General features: G+C 39.5%; 1 protein-coding gene across 11 annotated transcripts in view; it reads right to left on the reverse strand.

The window, feature by feature from the left end:
• Positions 1–10661, reverse strand: part of ABCA13 (ATP binding cassette subfamily A member 13) — a 181185-nt gene extending 170524 nt beyond the window's left edge. For 10 of the 11 annotated variants that reach the window (XR_003990398.1, XR_003990404.1, XM_030478114.1 and 7 more), the window contains exons 1-3: positions 10593–10661; positions 6418–6511; positions 5308–5431 (exon numbers count right to left, since the gene is read on the reverse strand). Coding sequence is in view for 9 of the 11 variants with exons in the window: in XM_030478114.1 (XP_030333974.1) it covers positions 5308–5431; positions 6418–6511; positions 10593–10661 (287 nt within the window). In the remaining 2 variants the exon portion in view is untranslated. Of the gene's footprint in view, positions 1–5307; positions 5432–6417; positions 6512–6861; positions 6963–10592 lie in introns of those variants that run through there. The other variant, XM_030478136.1, reaches the window with a different exon arrangement.
• Between the last annotated feature and the right edge of the window lie 7545 nt (positions 10662–18206).

Genomic DNA, 18206 nt, shown 5'->3' on the forward strand with positions numbered 1-18206 from the left:
ACTAGAAACATTAAAGAAAAAAGCTGGCAGCACTTGGAGCATGGAGCCTCATGGAGAAGTTCATAGAAAAGCAAGTTGATGGTGAAATTCCCAAGCACAAGGATGAGAGCAGGATGAGAGCAGCCATTTGGACTGCATGCTGTTTCTGAACCATTAGCTTTATGGGGATTTCCAGGGCAGAAGCAATGTCAGCCAGCTGCCACTGTGCCCTTTTTCTGCCATCATTGCCATAGCCCTTCATCTGCTTACTCTTGGAGCTAAGTGCAACCTCCTTTGGAAAAGGAAATGGCAATAGGCATATTAGTTATCAGGCTCAGTTTTATGAAACAAATGAAAATAATACAGAGGTTCTATGCTGAATATCCTTGCTAAGTTTGAAAGGATTTTATGTATTTTCAACATGGTAATGGGGAACCATAGTTATCTCCTAATAAGAATGTCATGAGATACTACTAGTTTCTTAAATCGGCACAAGCTACACAAAATTGCAGGAAGATGTTGCTATCTTGCCAAAGAGATAAGAAACTAGACTTCAAAACCAGATGTAGTGATACTCAAAACAAGCAATTTTCAGATAATGTGCCAACAAAACTACTTAATTGTTGTGCTGCTAGTCTCCCAAAGAGCCTTCAATACATGCTTTCTGGAACAGAAGATGACGTTGTGTATGTGTAAAAGAAGTCAACAGCAGCAGTCACTAGGAACAATAAGGAGGATAAGCAATGGATGACAAAAACGGCAAAAAGAGGAAGCCAGTAATTTGTAGGAGAGTATGTACATAAGTAGTATTGGGGTGTTAGGAGAAAGAGTGTGTGCATATGTGTATATATAAATGATTTAATTATCATCCACAATAACTCTTCCCTTAATTGTGCATTTCCAGAAGTACTTTCATAAGAACAGAAATTAAACTGAAGACATATATTCATTCAAGTTTTGACCATGACAAAACACTGTTAAAAGGCAAGACTCTCTGAGCATGTAAAAGCAACTGTTATTTCCTAAAGATGTGACTCAGAAACAGTAATTCTGTCCAAATGACCCAGTTACTCAGAATGACAATAAGAACATTTCAGAGTTGATCTGAGATCTCAGCTCTGATGTGCAATGCCATTTAGACTGGGTGATTTTCATAAGCCTCTCAGCAAACTCATATCTCAACCTCACCCTTGTCACCAGATTAAAAATTAGTCTCTAAGATTGCCAAGTCCCAGCTGCTCTGGCTCCCATTCTGCACCATCTCAGGACAGCCTGGAGACATGACATCTCCATCAACACCAGTACACATGCTAGACAATAGCTTACTGTGTGTTTGTCCCAGAAAGATCTTTCTCCTCCTTGGTACATATTATTATAGCCCTTCTACAATGCAAGGAACCACAAAAATATAAAGAACCATAAAAGCATTTTTCCTAAGTGGCTATAAAATAGAGAAAACTCATGTTTAAAATTCCTTTTCTCCCCAGCTGTCTGGCAATCTATATGCAAGATCACAAAAAATGCTTGGGTTTCTTTTTTCCAACTACATAGTACAAGACTACAAAAATTGGCCCAGACCACATAGAGTTACTGTTCCAATAAGCTGCTGCAGAAATGCAGCTATCTTGCAGAATTATTTCTTTTTTCGTTTGAAGATACACATCATTAGAGATAAAACTGACCCACTAATCAATTCTTATGCAAGTGCATACCACTGTTGCTTAGACCTTCCTTGATTTTGTTTTTCCACACCTGCTCTTGTACATGAGCTTTTCTGATACTATTCCACTAGAGGAGGCCAAAGTATCAATAAAACCAGTAACAAGAAAGGGACCAGCATGAGTGGGGCTGCTCCAGGAGGGGGCCAAGCTGAGTCGACCCTAGAGGAGGCCATTCCCTCACTAATGGACACTGTCCTCCAGGATGCTAGCCAGCAGGCAGGCCCAGGGGTGGGCCACAGGCTCCAGTGACAGCCCCTACACAGCAAAATGAGCTTTTTTTCCAAAAGACAACTATATTTCAAACTGAGAGCAATAACGTGGCATGTACTGTGAAAACAAATGGGTTAAGTGTCCATGCAAACTATGCGGAGTCTCTGATTTACCCTTAATAAACACAACATTGCTAATACAAAAATGTCCCTGAAAATTACTATAAAGAACTACCTATGGTTTGATATACATCCCCAAAAGGAAGATAATTGGTATTACTGTTCCTTATGCGACCCCTTCTCACTAGTCAACACAGGGACTTTGTAGGATTCAGTTATGTTTGGCCGATCAAGCTGACGGTCTGTAGTCCTAAGGCTGTTGGCAGCCAGCACAAGTCAGGGCAACCCTGAGGTTGATTTAATTTATATTGATGGACCTGCTAGAATAGACTGACCTCAGAATGAGCTTCATCCTTCCTTTTGATCCCTTTTCCTTACCTAAACTATATACTACTCAGTAGTGTAGCCTATTGAGTGTACAAATGTGCATACATACATGCATTTAATTTTTCAGTTGAAAAAATTAAAGCCACTGCATAATTTCCCTAATTCTTAAGTTGGTATAAGACTGCCTCCAGCAAATTCTTTCCTGCTTTTCTTTTGAGCTGAAATATAATTTGGGCAGTTCAGTCAAAGCAGTGTAAATAATCATGCAGAGCAGTCAACATAGTTCATAGTTTCTAGAGGTTTAACGCACTTAGATGGCATCAGGGCTAGAGATATAAATAAAAACTATCCTTTTAGGAAACAGTTTGTAAAAATGTCAACAGCTATTGTAATTTTATAACCCAGTACTATAGTATTGCCACTGCAAGTAACAGGCTACAGGCTTTGTACTGAGTTTGCAAGACTATGCCACAGAGGCTTGCCACCTTTGCTGTCTGAACTTCTGAACTTGTCTTAATGTGCCTGCAGTTTTGTTTTGCCTTCGTTTAGTTTTAACTTTTCTTTCTTTCTGGCCAGATGGCTATTTGCTTTACTTTCACTGTCATTGTATAACACCACCATAGTTTTATACTGATTAATAAGTGATCATCCAGTGCAAAGTGAGATATTTATGATTAACATAGCAAAGGCTCATAGCAGCACAAAGGAACACAGGCCCAGTATAACAGTAGAGACCTTGAGAAGTGGGGAAACAAGATGCACTGTACTAAAATACAGGTCCAGGATGATAACAGATGAGGCACAAGCTGGCACTGGCAACCCCATGTCTATAAACAACTCACTAGTGGTCAGTTTAAATGCAGAACTATAGTCAGAAAAAGTAAAAGGAAAAAAGAACAGGTACCTAGCATATGTGAAAGATAACACTACTTTCAGATGTATCAGATGCAGACCAATGGAGAACAAGCAGATTATAAAAGGACATTAGCAAACATAAATGACCCCAAGCGCATTCTAGAGAGGCAAAGAAGCCAACACCACCATATTCCTCCAGGTAAAGGGCTCCACATCATGACTTGCCATAACAACCCCACCACTACCAGACTGCAGCTACTAACCCTATGACTCCGAGCAGCAGAGAAAAGGTGAGCATAACCCCAGGGAAAGGAGTAGAAACTAAGTGGTTGTATAACAACTTTAACTATATTATTTTTTACTGGGAGAATTATTGTTTAGGGCTGCACCAAAAGGAGTGTGACCAGCAGGTCAAAGGAGGTGACCCTGACCCTCTACTCTGCTCTCGTGAGACCCCACTTGGAGTATTGTGTACAGTTCTGGCGTCCTCAACATAAAAAGGACATGAAGCTGTTGGAGCAAGTCGAGAGGAGGGCCACGAGGGTGATAAGGGGGCTGGAGCACCTCCCGTATGAAGATAGGCTGAGAAAGCTGGAGCTGTTGAGCCTGGAGAAGAGAAGGCTGTGTGGAGACCTCATAGCAGCCTTCCAATATCTGAAGGGGGCCTACGAGGACGCCAGACAGGGACTCTTCGTCAGGGACTGTAGCGATAGGACAAGGGGGAATGGGTTTAAACTTCAACAGGGGAAGTTCAGGTTAGATATAAGGAAGAAGTTCTTTACTGTGAGGGTGGTGAGGCACTGGAATAGGTTACCCAAAGAAGTGGTAAATCTCCATCCCTGGCAGTGTTCAAGGCCAGGTTGGACAGAGCCTTGGGTGGCATGGTCTAGTGTGAGGTGCCCCTGCCCGTGGCAGGGGGGTTAGAACTAGATGATCTTAAGGTGCTTTCCAACCCTAATTGTTCCATGATTCTATGACTGTAATACTGTTATTTCTGTATATAAGTATTTTGTGTAACAATAGACCTGCACTAATAATGATTTGTGACTTAGACTGTTAAGATTTCAATTCTATTAACAAATTATTGCTTCATATAGAAAGCATTTGGCCAGCATGGTCTTATGCTCTATCAACACTTCTCTAAATGTACAAGTAACTAGAACAGACTGTCTAGATTCAAACATCAAGTATTACGGCCTATTACTGTGATACTGAAGCTTTCCAACTTGCTACAGGCTGAATTTATTACTGCCTATAAACCTTTACAATAATAAACCATAAAACTTGATGCTTTTACACGCTTACCTGATTCAAACCTTCAAGATATTTTTTCATAGATATTCTCAATTTTCTAAGAATAAACATTCATATATACACACATATATTCTGATTAGCTCATCTTAATTTGACTTTGTTATATATTTAAGACTACATCCTTTGGACAGTTTACATAATATTTTTGCATCTCTATTCTTCTCAACATTTTTAAGTAGATGAAATTGCTACATTTCCTAAGAAAAAGCCCGAATTCATCTTTTTTTCTCTCTGCATTCTGGGATCCCGTGACATGGCCTTCTTACAGATTACTTTTTCAAGTTCTTTTTATTACAGAGCTTCTGCTACTCCTTTTTTGTTCTTCATGGGGCTTACTCAAGAGTTATTCTTGTGTTGCTTTTCTGTGTTTACTTCTCCCTCTATTTATGCTCCCAAATTATTCAAAGTTTAAATCGATGTATTATACACTTTCTGTTGCTCAATCTCACTTTCACATAATAAAAGACTTTTTAGTGAAGAATAAAAACATGTTTTCACATGGCAGAAGCGAAAGGCAAGAAAATCACAAGGTACCTCTCCAATTTTTCCCCCAAAAGAGTTTTCAGTGTCTAATAACAGCATGAAATGCCTAAGAATGGCAAGCAAAAATTAGGAAGAGACATGACTAAGGTCCTACATCTTTTGCATTCATAAGGACACTGAAGGAAACTTTAGCAAAGAGTAACAAAGCTCTTACTCTACCTGTCTACAAGAAAGAAGAACCTTTGCTGCAGAAAAAGGTGCAATGATACTGACAGCTCTGTCAAATTCATACAACTTACCGTAAGTGGTTGTTTTTCTGTGTTGCATAACTAGTATTTTTACATTTTGAACCAATGTTACAGAAAAGGGTCCGCATGAAAGGATAAAGGCCCCCACTTGGTAAATCCCGAGCTTCCAAGTAACCTAAAAGCAAGTAACAGCAGAATTAAAACCAGTGACATTGCAGTTACAAACCTGTACCGTCACATTGTGTTCCCTTCTCCTAAAAGCCAGCTTTGTCACCTGTAAACAATGAAGTTGCATCCATTGCAAGTGTCATAGAATCATAGACTGGTTTGGATTGGAAGGGACCTTAAAGATCATCTAGTTCCAACTCCCCTGCCATGAGCAGGAACACCTTCTACTAGACCAGGTTGCCCAAAGCCCCATCCAACCTGGCCTTGAACACTGCCAGGGATGGGGCAGCCACAGCTTCTCTGGGAGACTTGTTCCAGTGCCTCACCACCCTCACAGTGAAGAATTTTGTCCCATTTAAGAACAACTAATTCAGCATAGAAAATTACTAACTTCTGTGTCAGACAGTGACAACAGGGTATAAAGTTTGAGAGAAGTCATCGAAAAGCTGATTTTCACAGTAGTAACACCACTGCAACATCATATGCTGCTAGCCTCTCTGCCCAAAATTGCTTGTGACCTAGATTAGGATACAGACTTCTTCACTAACTAGTATTTTCTCTTCTCTGCTAGGCTTTGATGAGATAAAGGAACTGGTATTCAGGAATATTCATTCTAAATCCCATGAAGTGAGTAGGGGTAAGATTCATGTTGCTTAACTTTATATCTACTGTAGAATTATCTACCTCTGAGCCAATCAATCATCTAAACTCCATTACTCAATAGAAGGAAATAAGGACAACTGAAACCCAAATAATCCACTTTACTCCAAAGTAGATGTCTAAAGTCTAAATCAGACTTTAAACTTAATATCTCTTACCCACCTAAATATAACTTGCTTAGATCCACAGCTAGACAAGACTGAACCCTACTGTAGGATTCTTTCCATTGACTCCACTACATTTCAGTCCCCCATTCTAGGATATATGTAATATTTCCTAAATACTTCCCAAGCAGAGGCCACCTGAATAGAACACAGGTGAAACGAAACATACAGTTTTCCTTGTATTTTGGAGGCTCCTGGAAGCGGATTGCAGCCAAGATCAAGAAAAGCACACATGGCCAGAGTATTTCAGCGAGACACAGGACCTGAAAGGGAAATCAAAACATCGTCAGTACTATAGAAAACATGATTTGGGAACAAATCATTAAAATTCATGTATCTTTTAATAAAAAAAAGTGAAAAAATAAATATCCCCTTTACAACCACTTCAGGGAAAATAACATAATTACAAGTAAATTAGCAATTAAGACGTCTATTTAAAATCCTTATAGCTTTGCCAAATACATGGCTATCAGAGCACAAAAGCAGTTCTCACTTCTATTTCTAGTGTTTGTAGATACTTCCCTCTGGTCAACACAGTGACTGGCAATGTGATGACAGTGACATCCAGCTTTCCCATACCCGAACCTCCAAAGAAACCAGCAGCATTCTGTACCTTGCTGCAACTCCCTGCTTCCCTGAAGCCTACTGTCCTGAACTCTGCGCAGTGGTGTATCTCCTTGTCATGCCTGGCTCCCTGATTGGGAGGCTGGGTGGCTTCCTGTCATCCTTTCTTCCACCTCTCTCCAAAAGCCACCTTCATTACCTCCAGTAGCAGGGTGTTATGAGATCAAGCAAACGGGCCTGATGCTGCCCACCGCCACTCTTCATTTCCTTGCCTTCCTGTTTCCAGGGCCACAACGAAAAGGCACCCAAGCTAGAGAATGGCAGGACTCTCAGATTATGAGCATGTCTGCCAAGCAAATCACATGTACGCAGTCTGCGCTGCACCTCTGCAGAGAGGATGCAAACCCCCAAATGGATTACACAGAAAAATAAAACAAACAATTTTCAGCTGCAAAAAGGAAGAAACTGCCATTCAGCCAACTTTCAAAAGACTTCTACGTTCACTGATAAAAGTGCTTCAAAAGTGTGAATACCAAACTCAGTAACAGAAATGTGGCAGAAATGACAAAGAGCCACACTAAATATTTCCTCTTAGAGACTATTAACTTTTCCAAAGCGTATTGCAGATTTTTATTTCTAAACTAGTAGAGTTGAATCAAATTCCACTGGGGAGTTATTCCTAAACTTGGGTATGTTAGAAAAACACCTGAGAAAAGTAACGTAATGCTTAAAACAACAAACCCAGTGGGAGAGCCTTCCCTGTGGAAAAGGCCTGCTCTGCTGAACACAAGGCAAGGAACTACAGGCTTACTGAAATTTAGGAAAGTTACCAATTATCTAAACCAAACACACTCCAAACTCAAAAAGAGCCAACCAAAAAGAGACTGAGGCCAGGTACTTTCAAATGTTTAGGGAGCAGCGAGCACCAGCTGCTCCCTAAGGCAAAAGGAGCCATGCATGGTGGTAATACCTCCCAGCAGAGCAGGTGCCCCACCAGCTAGGAAACATTTCCTCAGGACCCCACAAGGTGAACAGGACAAGCCCAGCCACTGCAGTCAGGAGCCCAGATCCTCAGACTATGTCATGGTGATGAGGCAGGACCATGGTCAAGCCAGAAAGACTGGCCAAGCACGAGAGCTGAGCTAAAGGGCAGTGCTCCTCTGACTTCACCCAAACAGGAGCTGAGGACCCAGAAGCCGATTTCACCTGGGCCATGGGCCCAGGTGGGGCTGGTCAGGGTGATAAAGCATATCAGTGCCCCCAGGATGCTAGTAGCAGTCTCTCCTTTTTGACATGTTCCTTCCCATACAGCCTATCTAGGATTGGAATGTGTTGTGGAGTGGTGCTGTTGCTACAGGGTATCACTGGGCTATTTTGGGAGTTGTGGGGTGTGGATCCAGGTACAGCAGATGAGGAAAGGGACACTGCAGAAGAGACTTGGAGGAGGTGTCGCCAGGCTGCCCATTAGGGGCTGGGAAGTGTCAAGGCTGCCCCTGGAGAAACACACACACCGTCACCACCTGACTAGTGCTGCAGGAAATGGGTGGAAGGCCCCACAAGAAGCTCGGGCAGGGGGTCAGAGCTGTGGGAGGTCAGAGCTCAGAGGGAGGATTATAGGGGGAAGGCTCTGGACAACCACAGGCTGGGCTCCCTGGCACGCACCACAGGGCTCGAGCCAACCTAAGCTGGCAGTCAGGGCACAACGTGAGCCAGCTGCTCCCTAAAGGGCAGGCAGCCAAAGAGGATACTCCCAACCTAGGGATCAAAATGAGCAGTGTACAATGCCACACTGGCACTGGGGGAGAAAGGCATCTAATGAAATTATTAGAGCTGTAAACAATTGTTACTTTCTTTTTGGGCTGCGTTCTCCTTGGTTGTTGCTATTCACCCGAGAAACTTCCCTGCGCCTGAAGAATAGGGTAAATAGCAACGATTTTGTTGAACCTATAAAATTCAAGCTTTAATAAATATATCAAAAACATAAGTGAATAATACCAGTGAGCCAAGCAAGTCTAGGCCTATTAAAATAACTTCTGTTGTTTAGGAGGCTTTAGGAAAACAAAGAATTTCATTATTTTCCATTTATCTCCAGAATTTCAGTACACATTAATGGCTTATCAGGGGTAGACTTCTCAGTCTAACATAGTTATGCTTTTCTGTGTTAGAGTACCATGAATCTTGATAATAGCAATTGTGGAGAACCTAGGCATATTAAGCCCCTTCACTGTGTCATATCAACTAATGCCATATGACACTCATGACACATCATTAGTTCAACAGACCACACTTTTCTTCTAGCCCTAACTGCTGATAAACAACCATGAGAAGAAAATTGCCTTCTACAAATAGACCTACACAATATCATACAGAGCTGAAGCACACCAATTCTTTCAGAGGAGATGCTTCTCTCCTCAGATTCACAAGGGTCTGACCTGCCCTTTGTATAGGTAGATGATCCACATGGATTTCTCCTTGCATAACTGCAGATGGCACGCCTTCCTGGCTCAGTGTTTGCACAACAAAAACAAAGAGGTTTTGCAAATTCCCCTGGGCAGCTTCTGGCTCTGAACAGCCAGAATTAAATTTGCTTTGAGTCACTGATTGTAATTCCTGGTTTGGGGAAGTCTGCATCTCAGTGAGCTCTCCATTCAAGAAAGCTACCAATTAGGAAAACTTAAAATTTACATGAATTAAGATTTTTCCTTCAAAAATATGTAAGAGAGAAAACTAGACAGAGCAAGAAGAGAAATAGATCAGCATGGAGAATAGGATACTGAGAAGCCACTTAATGCACACTTATTAAAGTATGAGGAACAGGTAGCATACAGAAGTGTTTGGGAATGGAGAAGAATATAAAAAACAGTATGCCTCCCTCAGAACTGTCTTTCATATTAAAAATACATCATTTTAAATCACTTGGAGAAGAAATTATCTTTCTAAATCACAATTTTCTATAAGTGAAATACTTCTGAAATTAAAAGCTGTATATTTATCTAATTGAGGTAATCCTATCCAAAGCAGCCAGCATGCCTTATTGTAAATCCACAGATCATCACAGACAAGGGAAATCAATGAGAAATTGTTAACTGAAGTGACATCTTTTTCCACAGAAATGTTATCTTACTTCAGAAAATTTACTTCTTTGTATTTTAAGTTGAAAAATCACATCAGTCACAGTAAAAGCGAACGACATCTCATCTCATATTTGAGTACTATTTTGATTTTGACTTCTGTTGAAGTAGCTGCCACATCCTTCTGCATATTGGAATTTGGAAGGTTAAATTAGACTTTGTAGAATGGCTAAGAAAGGAAATTTAGAAGTATATAAGATTTTAATATATAATCTTAACATATAATCTTATACAAACTTTGCATTTCCCATATCTAGATTTTGATCACAATTGTGCAAGATTTCTTACATTACCACTTAAGTGCCTGTACTGTGAAGAAAACGGATTTTCACCCTCTCCACTGCTACAAGTACTGGTAGTACCTAATGATAATTAAAAGATAAGCTGTGGCTCTTCAGAACTTTATGAGATTTACTATCTCATCTGCAAACTAGAGGACATTGCTCTATTCAGCCATTTTAGAACACACTGTTGTTCTCTGCTTGTGTTTTCAACAATTAGGAGACCAAAAGCAAAACAGGAATCACTTGCGGCTAGCCTGTCTTTAACAATCTGCAGTGAAAAGGAAAAATTGATAGATACACTCTTTCCAACAGCTATTAAAACAAGATTTAAGATGTTCCTTTTTTCATCATTTGCAAAAACTCACCGGCTGCCTCACACGACAGAGCCAGTTCTTCCAAAATAGAGCCTTGAACTGCTGTACAGCACGCCCCATATCGTCTTTTCTCTCCTTCATCCACTTGCAGAGTGGCTTCTTAAGGACTTTCTAACTGAGAATCATCTCACCAAGCAGTCCGAAGGTATTATTCCAAAGCAGATTAATTTCAGCACTAAAGAATAGTGCAAGAGATTTGCTTGCTTGCTGAGAAAAGATGAGATTATGTTTCTGCCTGTTGTTTTGCATTCGTTGAGGAATCTCATCTTTCCATTCGCTTCTCAGTGCAATGAACAGTAAGGGGATGGGTTTGCATGAATGCCTTCAGGGTGCTCTACTCTACAGTACATATTCTGCACTTGTTTCTACTTTTCTAGGATAAAAATGAATGCAAACAACAGGAAAAAAAGAATACGTAACACACATTTGTCTTTTTCCAGAGTCTGGTGACTTTCTGTCACTGCAATGTTAATGTAATTTTGCATGCGTATGATTACATTTTTGGAAAAAAAAAAAAAAATAGTAGGAAATAAGTAAGCTGTTTAACTATGTAGCCCTGTAAATGTCTGTATACTTTTACAATACCCTTAAAAGTACACATCTAGCACTGTGGTGGCCCCATTGCATCATATGGCTGTTTAATTTTATATTATAAAGGGTGTGTGTTTGAGATGTCTGTCTTCTTTTTCAGAATACATTACCTACGTAAAGGTGGAATATTCTGACGAGTCAGAAAACTCTTAATTAATTGCCACATGCCACCCAGGATGAAAATCAGTCTCCCAGCACTTTCTTCTGCTTAGAGGAGGGAGGGCAATACCTGCAGCAGCGCAAGGGGATCTGCAGGAGGGGAGCCTGCACATATGTGTGGCAGCAGGGCCACCCAGAGACACAGCAGGTATCTGGTGGTGCAGAGCTGTGCTGTTTTTCTGGGGGGTGAGGAGGACTGTCCTACCAATCAGGAATGCCACCTTGAGAAGAGGAGTAAACTTTCTGTATGTTTTTTTCTACCCAAATGAATTGCCTAAGGTAGAATCTGATCCCCCAAATCTCTCCCTATGGTCAGTGGAGGCATATAACACAGCCATTATAGAAGGTGATTCAAACCATACATACTCTGAATTATGAATCACACATACATAAACATTAGGACAGTGTGACACCTGAAAAATATTCTTTATTTCTCATTATTGCTGAGTAAATTGTACAATTACACTTTCTCCAAATTTATTACGATTGAATGAAAGAGGCATCTTAATATTCACAGCTTTTTTGGGGATTTTATTAAGAATAAAATCCCCCAAAATATAAAAACTTTTTAGATACAGAAGTCAGCACTGAGTAATTCAACTTCCACTAAATTTGAGCTAAGGCAGCAATCTAAAAAATTAATAAGTCTGATATTTCTGCAATGAGCAACTGTGCATCTGCAGGTCCACTGAGCTCTGCCAGTTTCCATGGGATGAGGTTCAGCTGGTGTCTTATATCCAGTGCCTGAGTTTCCCTTTCCAAAGCTTTGGATTTGGGTCACCCAGCAGCAGGTTTTTGCCTCCAGAGCACCTTGTGAAGCTTAGTTACTCCACTTCATGTTAAACTGACTGATTAATCTGTTAAAATTTTCGTATTTGAAATGGTGCAAATTTCTGTTTTAATTTGTATGTTTTCCACAGGTTTAAGGAGTAGAGAAAAACAGATTATATAGGTATCATGAATTCACAAACTTTTACATACTGGTAAAAATCGCCTCCCAGCAAAGCAGAAATCTCAGATGCAGTCATGGCAGAATATGACTAGTCAAACGCCTTTATTCCTCGAATATGGTGATATTTCCTTTTATTTGCTCTGCTCTGAGCCTGAAAAAATACTGAAGTAATCATTTAGCTTTAAATAGAAATGTGAAAGTCCTCAGGACATACTGAAAAGCTGTGTAGTTCAGTGTTTGCCTGAATGACATTAAGCACATTTGTACTTAAATTAACTGCAGGATTAATCAAGTTATGTGTGAATGTGCGTCTATTGAGCACATCTTCTGTTCTTCCATTAACCCCTATTTCCCACTCCACTCCTCCATCGTCATGCTACACACCTCCAGCAGTCATCATTAAGCAGGTTACTATCTTCCTGCCTCCTCCAATGCTGAAGAGCAGCCCCCATGCTCTGCAGCAAAACCCCACCTCTCTCCTCATTCTCCCCATCATCCCCCTGCCCTGGGGCTCTCCTCTTGGCATGCCCTATGATAGCGAAGTGTAGCTGGGCAAACAACCAAAAAGGAAGAACATACCTCACCAAAGAGCTCCACTTCACAACAGGCTGGCATTTGCATAAGGGATGTTTCTGCTTTTAGTCAAGCAATACTAAAATCCCTGCTCTTTCAGAGGAAGTACAGTAATTTTGCTCACTAGGACAAAATGTGAAATTCTGAGATAGTTAAGATGAAAATTCTGTGCACAGTACAAGTATGCATTTTTATACAAATATCTGTCAATAATTGAGTATTGTGAATACATGTATGGGTTCACACAGCCATTTCAGAAAGCTGGGCAGCAGAATCTATAGTACGTGATTTGCAGGAAATTATAAACTAATCAGTCAGCATAATGAATTACAAGCATTTATCAAAGCAACTGATATAGAAGACAGTTCCTGACTGTAAGTATGTAAGCTAAAACAGCTCACATAAACCATTTGACAAATTATTTTGAACAGTAATTCTGCAAAATCTCTGGTTATCCAAGTGTGATGTGCATAATTTATTATGCTCTATATAATTACATATTCACAAATGTTGCATTCTATATTTTTAATGTTAAACAGCTTTTCAAGGTTACAGGAAACGACTATTTTTTACGCAATTAGTATTCAGTACCAATGAACTACTAACTCCTCATTTTACCATTTAAGACATACAATAGACAAACCAGTGAGTTCTGTTAACTTTATTTGCCCTCATACATCATTGTCCTTTCCAAAAGAAATTCATTCTTGCCTAGTATGGTGTTCTCCAACAGTAGACTTGTTTTTTCTAGAACAAAATTTGTGAAAGTAAAAGACACCTCATAAACTTTCAACCAAGAATAATCCATGCAGTGGCATTCTGGGAAATCACTTCTAAAAGTAATTTTAGAGGAAACATGATGTATTAGCTTGATTGTATTATTTGCAATGTTATAGAAATATGAGAAACACAAAATCAAAGCACCACTCCCTGCCCCCCAAAACAAACCTTTGGCACAAAAGACACAATAATATTAAAAATTAATCACACAAGTAGGAAAAGCAGATCAGTTCTGAATATTTTTGGAAGATGTGTCAGCTATAATGCTGCCACACTGAAGCTTTTCTGAGTGATCTAGGTTTCCTCAGTACAGTGCCAAGCAGTATCCTGTGCAAGTACCAGCCTTAAATAGCAACTTTGTTTAGGAGTTGCATGAACAAAGAGCTTTAAAGGGTTCAAATGCAGCACAGTTGCTGGTAGGCCAAATAAATTATATGGTTTCAAGTCTTAATAAAGTGGCTGTAGTCAACAACATCATCTTAAATATTGCAGGTATTAGAAGGTCGTATTTTTCACTACGTGCTCTCTTTCACAGAATCATAGAATCCCAGATTGGAAAGGACCTCAAGGATCATCTGGTCCAACCTTTATAGACAAAGCATGACCTAACTGGATGTCCCAGCACCCTGTCCAGCCAAACCAAGCACACTGTCAGCTGAAATGGAAAAAACAAATATGCTCAGACTTGGGTCTCTAACTGAGGACAAGCCAGTGACCTGCCCTTTTCTGCTTCTGCTTAGCTTTAGCAGGCTTTGTCTCATTCTTAATGTAAAAGTTTACTCCTAGAATGTGCAAGATATCCAAAATCAATGGGGCAGAAAAGGTACAGAACTTTCTGCCAGCATCCATGTCTGGTTTTAAAACTTGACTGCTTTATAATATGACACCATCAACATGCCACGTCTAGCCTACAGTTTTAATTTAAGCTAATTAGAGTTGGTTAGCAAGCACATTCAAAGAACCATAGTTTTATATGTTAAACAGGTTAAAGCCCAGGAGACAAAAATACTGTTTGGTAGGCAGGAATGCAGTCATCATATGAGAATATGGCTGGGAATATGGTAAACTAGCATATTTTCCTATCACCACCCACAATTTCTTTCACAAGGTTTGCTGTGTGATCACAAGGCTTTCCTTTTAACATTATTAGGAGTATCACTTGTAAATATTCACATAGCACAGACCTGTTTTGCAGACAAAATGCCTGCAGGATGACATCAATTAGTAGCATCTTTCCTGGAAGACACTTTCTGTGTGCAAAGCTAGGATATGATGAAAAATGTTAGTTGTGGGTAAGGTCAAATAATAGGATTATTATTAATTATTAAAATGGAGCTACACATTGAAGAAACAAGCAGACCCAATCTCACAAGGAGGTCAGTGGTTTGTTTGAGCTTTTGGGCAGCTCTAGGAGTTTTGTTCTTGCAATATGACAGACTGACAGTAAACTGAAAATTTTCTCACAGTTACAAGCTCAGCATCAATAAGAAGCATCTGGAATCAAGTTTCTGTGTCATGTAAAACCATCTCTGTCTTTTTTCTGCTGCTGCATTTTGTTTGTAGCCTGAGCAAAAGCATTGCCCCTGTCAGCATTAGTCTTTCTTCCTCTATTGTACCATAGAGTTTCAGCTTTAACGTTGCTCTGTTCAGTGACCTCCTTTCTCTTCAGGCAGAAGACTTTTTAAACTTTAATTTAATTCATACTCTGGAGTATAATATTAAATAGTAATTATTTTAGAAAGAGAAAGCATGTATTTAAGTCACTCCAACTTAAAGACTGAGAAACTTCCAGGGAAAGACAAACCTCAACTTCTTGTAGCAAACCATAATAGTGTCATCAAATCACACTACTGTGTTTTTTTGTATTCGGTGTTGCATTCTGATCCAGTCCCCAAAGCTCAAGTCCCCCAGTTTGCTGCTTGCGCTACTGAGTACTGCATTCAGAACATAACTGACTGACAATGGGCAAATCTAAGAACATTCACACTTAAGTTTCTTTCACCTATCTTGTCAATGGAAATGAAACACATCCCTGATTCAACTGTATTAACATTTTATTTATTAATATATTGAGATCCAAACTTGAGAAAAAAACCCAGTTCTGTTACATGGTGCACTGAAGATCCTTTGCATGGACTTATGAAGAATGTTAAAATACTGTATATTACACGTGTATAATTTTCATGAAATCCTGAAATTACCAAATCATTTAGTTTGTTTTTTAAAGGACAGATAACAATATTTGTACTCTGAGCAGTTCTGGCAACAGGTCATTCCACAGTATTTCTTTTCAGGATTTCTCATACCTTCCATCAAAGAAAATCTCTGAAGATTTTCTTTAGTGGAAGATGCCAAATCAAGATGCCAAAAATAAATTCCACTCCTTCAAGTCACTAACCAAGTTACTGAACATTCTCAGTCTCTTCCAAATGTGAAACAAGCACATTCTGCCTATCTATCTTCATTACAGTCTCAACCATTTCTTTAACAAAAAGGAAGGAACAGGCCAGAAGAACACCATGAATCACAGAACAAACCATTGGTAGAAATCACTGTTTTCTCCCTTCACGCTTCCACCCTATTTATATCTTCTACCTTCCTGCTTTGCTTTTATCCCTTCTAATCTCTGGGGTAAACTGATTCTGTAGTGTATTGCTAGGTACAGGGTGGCACAGAGAACCAGAGCAGGCCTTTGATTGGAAATCAAGTTTTCTGGGATTTGCAGGATTTGTAGATCTACCAGGAGACACTGCACTATGTAGTATCAAACATATATGTAATATCATATATGCTATTTAAGTTTTCACCACTCCAAATTGAAGTTCTACAGAAAGAATGTGAATGGCTAATATTAAAGAATTTATATATAAATCAATTGAATCAGCATATAAAAGCTGGTTCAGTATTTTATAATGGTCTTATAGGTCTTTGTAAAACCTACAGGAAGGTAACCTTACTGCCGGATGTGCAAAGCTGACTCATTTCTTTATCTCTCTGTCCAGTTGCAGTCACAAAGGAAAATACAATTGTTATTATCAGGGTAACATTACGGCTAGTTTCCTCTGAAGCTAATAAAAGTATTCTATTGCACGCAAGATGTGTCCATAGAGCACTCTCTTGCATTAGGAATACAGCATTTCAGGATAGTGACCAGTAGAAAAAGGAGAATATGTGGTCTCCTTTGAATTCTATTTTTACATGGTCTTACATCCTTTTACTCCATTAGGAAACACAGAAGAAAAACATTTTAGCAGAAAGAAAAGTACTTTTTCTTTTTAACCAGTTTCCAGATTCTTGCTGGCCTTCCTTTAAAAAGACAAATCACACCATTTCAGATTCATATCTCCAGGACAGCTGCCATAATACGTTTCCCCAAAGCTTCACAGAGCCGCATTAGGTGGGTTTTTTTATTTTCTTGGTAAAGTACTTTTTTGTCCTCTTTAGGTAACTAAGTATTTCATTTACAACAGCAAACTGTCTCCTCTGAACCCATACCGGTCAATTTGGTAAAAGCTTTTTTTCAGCCTAGAGTGCAGCACGCAGCTTATTAAGTGATCTCCTTTTTATCTCCTTGCTCCTGTTCTGGGAAAGGAGCTTGTAGAGATAGAATGTGCTTTGCTGCATGTTTCCTAAGGAACTTCACAGGGCTTTGTGCAATGCCCAGGAAAGCACCAGGCGCAGTTAAGCACATATTATTAATTTAATTTTTTAATTAGAAATAAGGGAGAAACAGTTTTGTTCCCATTTTGTTTAAATGTGGAGCCATTCCCACCTGACTCCTTCCCTTTAGTTTAAGGAGAAAAACAGGCACTCTCTGAAAACTTACCTTCATTGTATATCCGGAGCACAAATGTGAAAGTGTGTTTTTAAAATTAAAGTAAGACTAAACTAGTAAATTAAAATAAAAATTAAAATTAAAAAAAAAAAATTACTATTATTTTTATCTGTTCTCCAGTTGAAAATTAAACAAATTTAAGGAGACTAATCCTCATTGGCAGTTTCCTATTCACAAGTCATCCCTTCCTTTTTTTTAATGTTTTCTTCATATTGCTTCCACTTTCTGGCACTTCTTGGTGAATGTGCTTATGACTACAACACTCCCTCTCAGATCCAATTCTCATACTTGTTAACAGAGTATTGCAGACTTTTTCTTGACAAGAAAAATCTCATTTAGCTGGGTCAGTGACAGCTGTTCTGAGAGTTTATTCAGACCCTTTTGACCTGTGGCTCCCGCTAGGACTGGACCCTCCACTGCAGCAGAAATTTAAAAAAAGAGAGAGAAAGAGAGTGATAAATGTCTTTTTCTTTAGCTGACTATGTATTTATACTGGAACAGGTTGCCCAAATAAGTGGTAAATGCTCCATCCCTGACAGTGTTCAAGGCGAGGTTGGACAGAGTGTTGGGCAACATGGTTTAGCATGAGGCACCCCTGCCCATGGCAGGGGGGTTGGAACTAGATGATCTTACTGTCCTTTCCAACCTGAACTATTCTGTGATTCTATGATTCTAAACACAGCAGCAAAGCAGCAATGAGTACAGTTTTTAAAAA

The sequence above is a fragment of the Strigops habroptila genome, chromosome 1 (genome assembly GCF_004027225.2).
Source record: "Strigops habroptila isolate Jane chromosome 1, bStrHab1.2.pri, whole genome shotgun sequence".
In the NCBI taxonomy this organism is placed as follows: Eukaryota; Metazoa; Chordata; class Aves; order Psittaciformes; family Psittacidae; genus Strigops; species Strigops habroptila.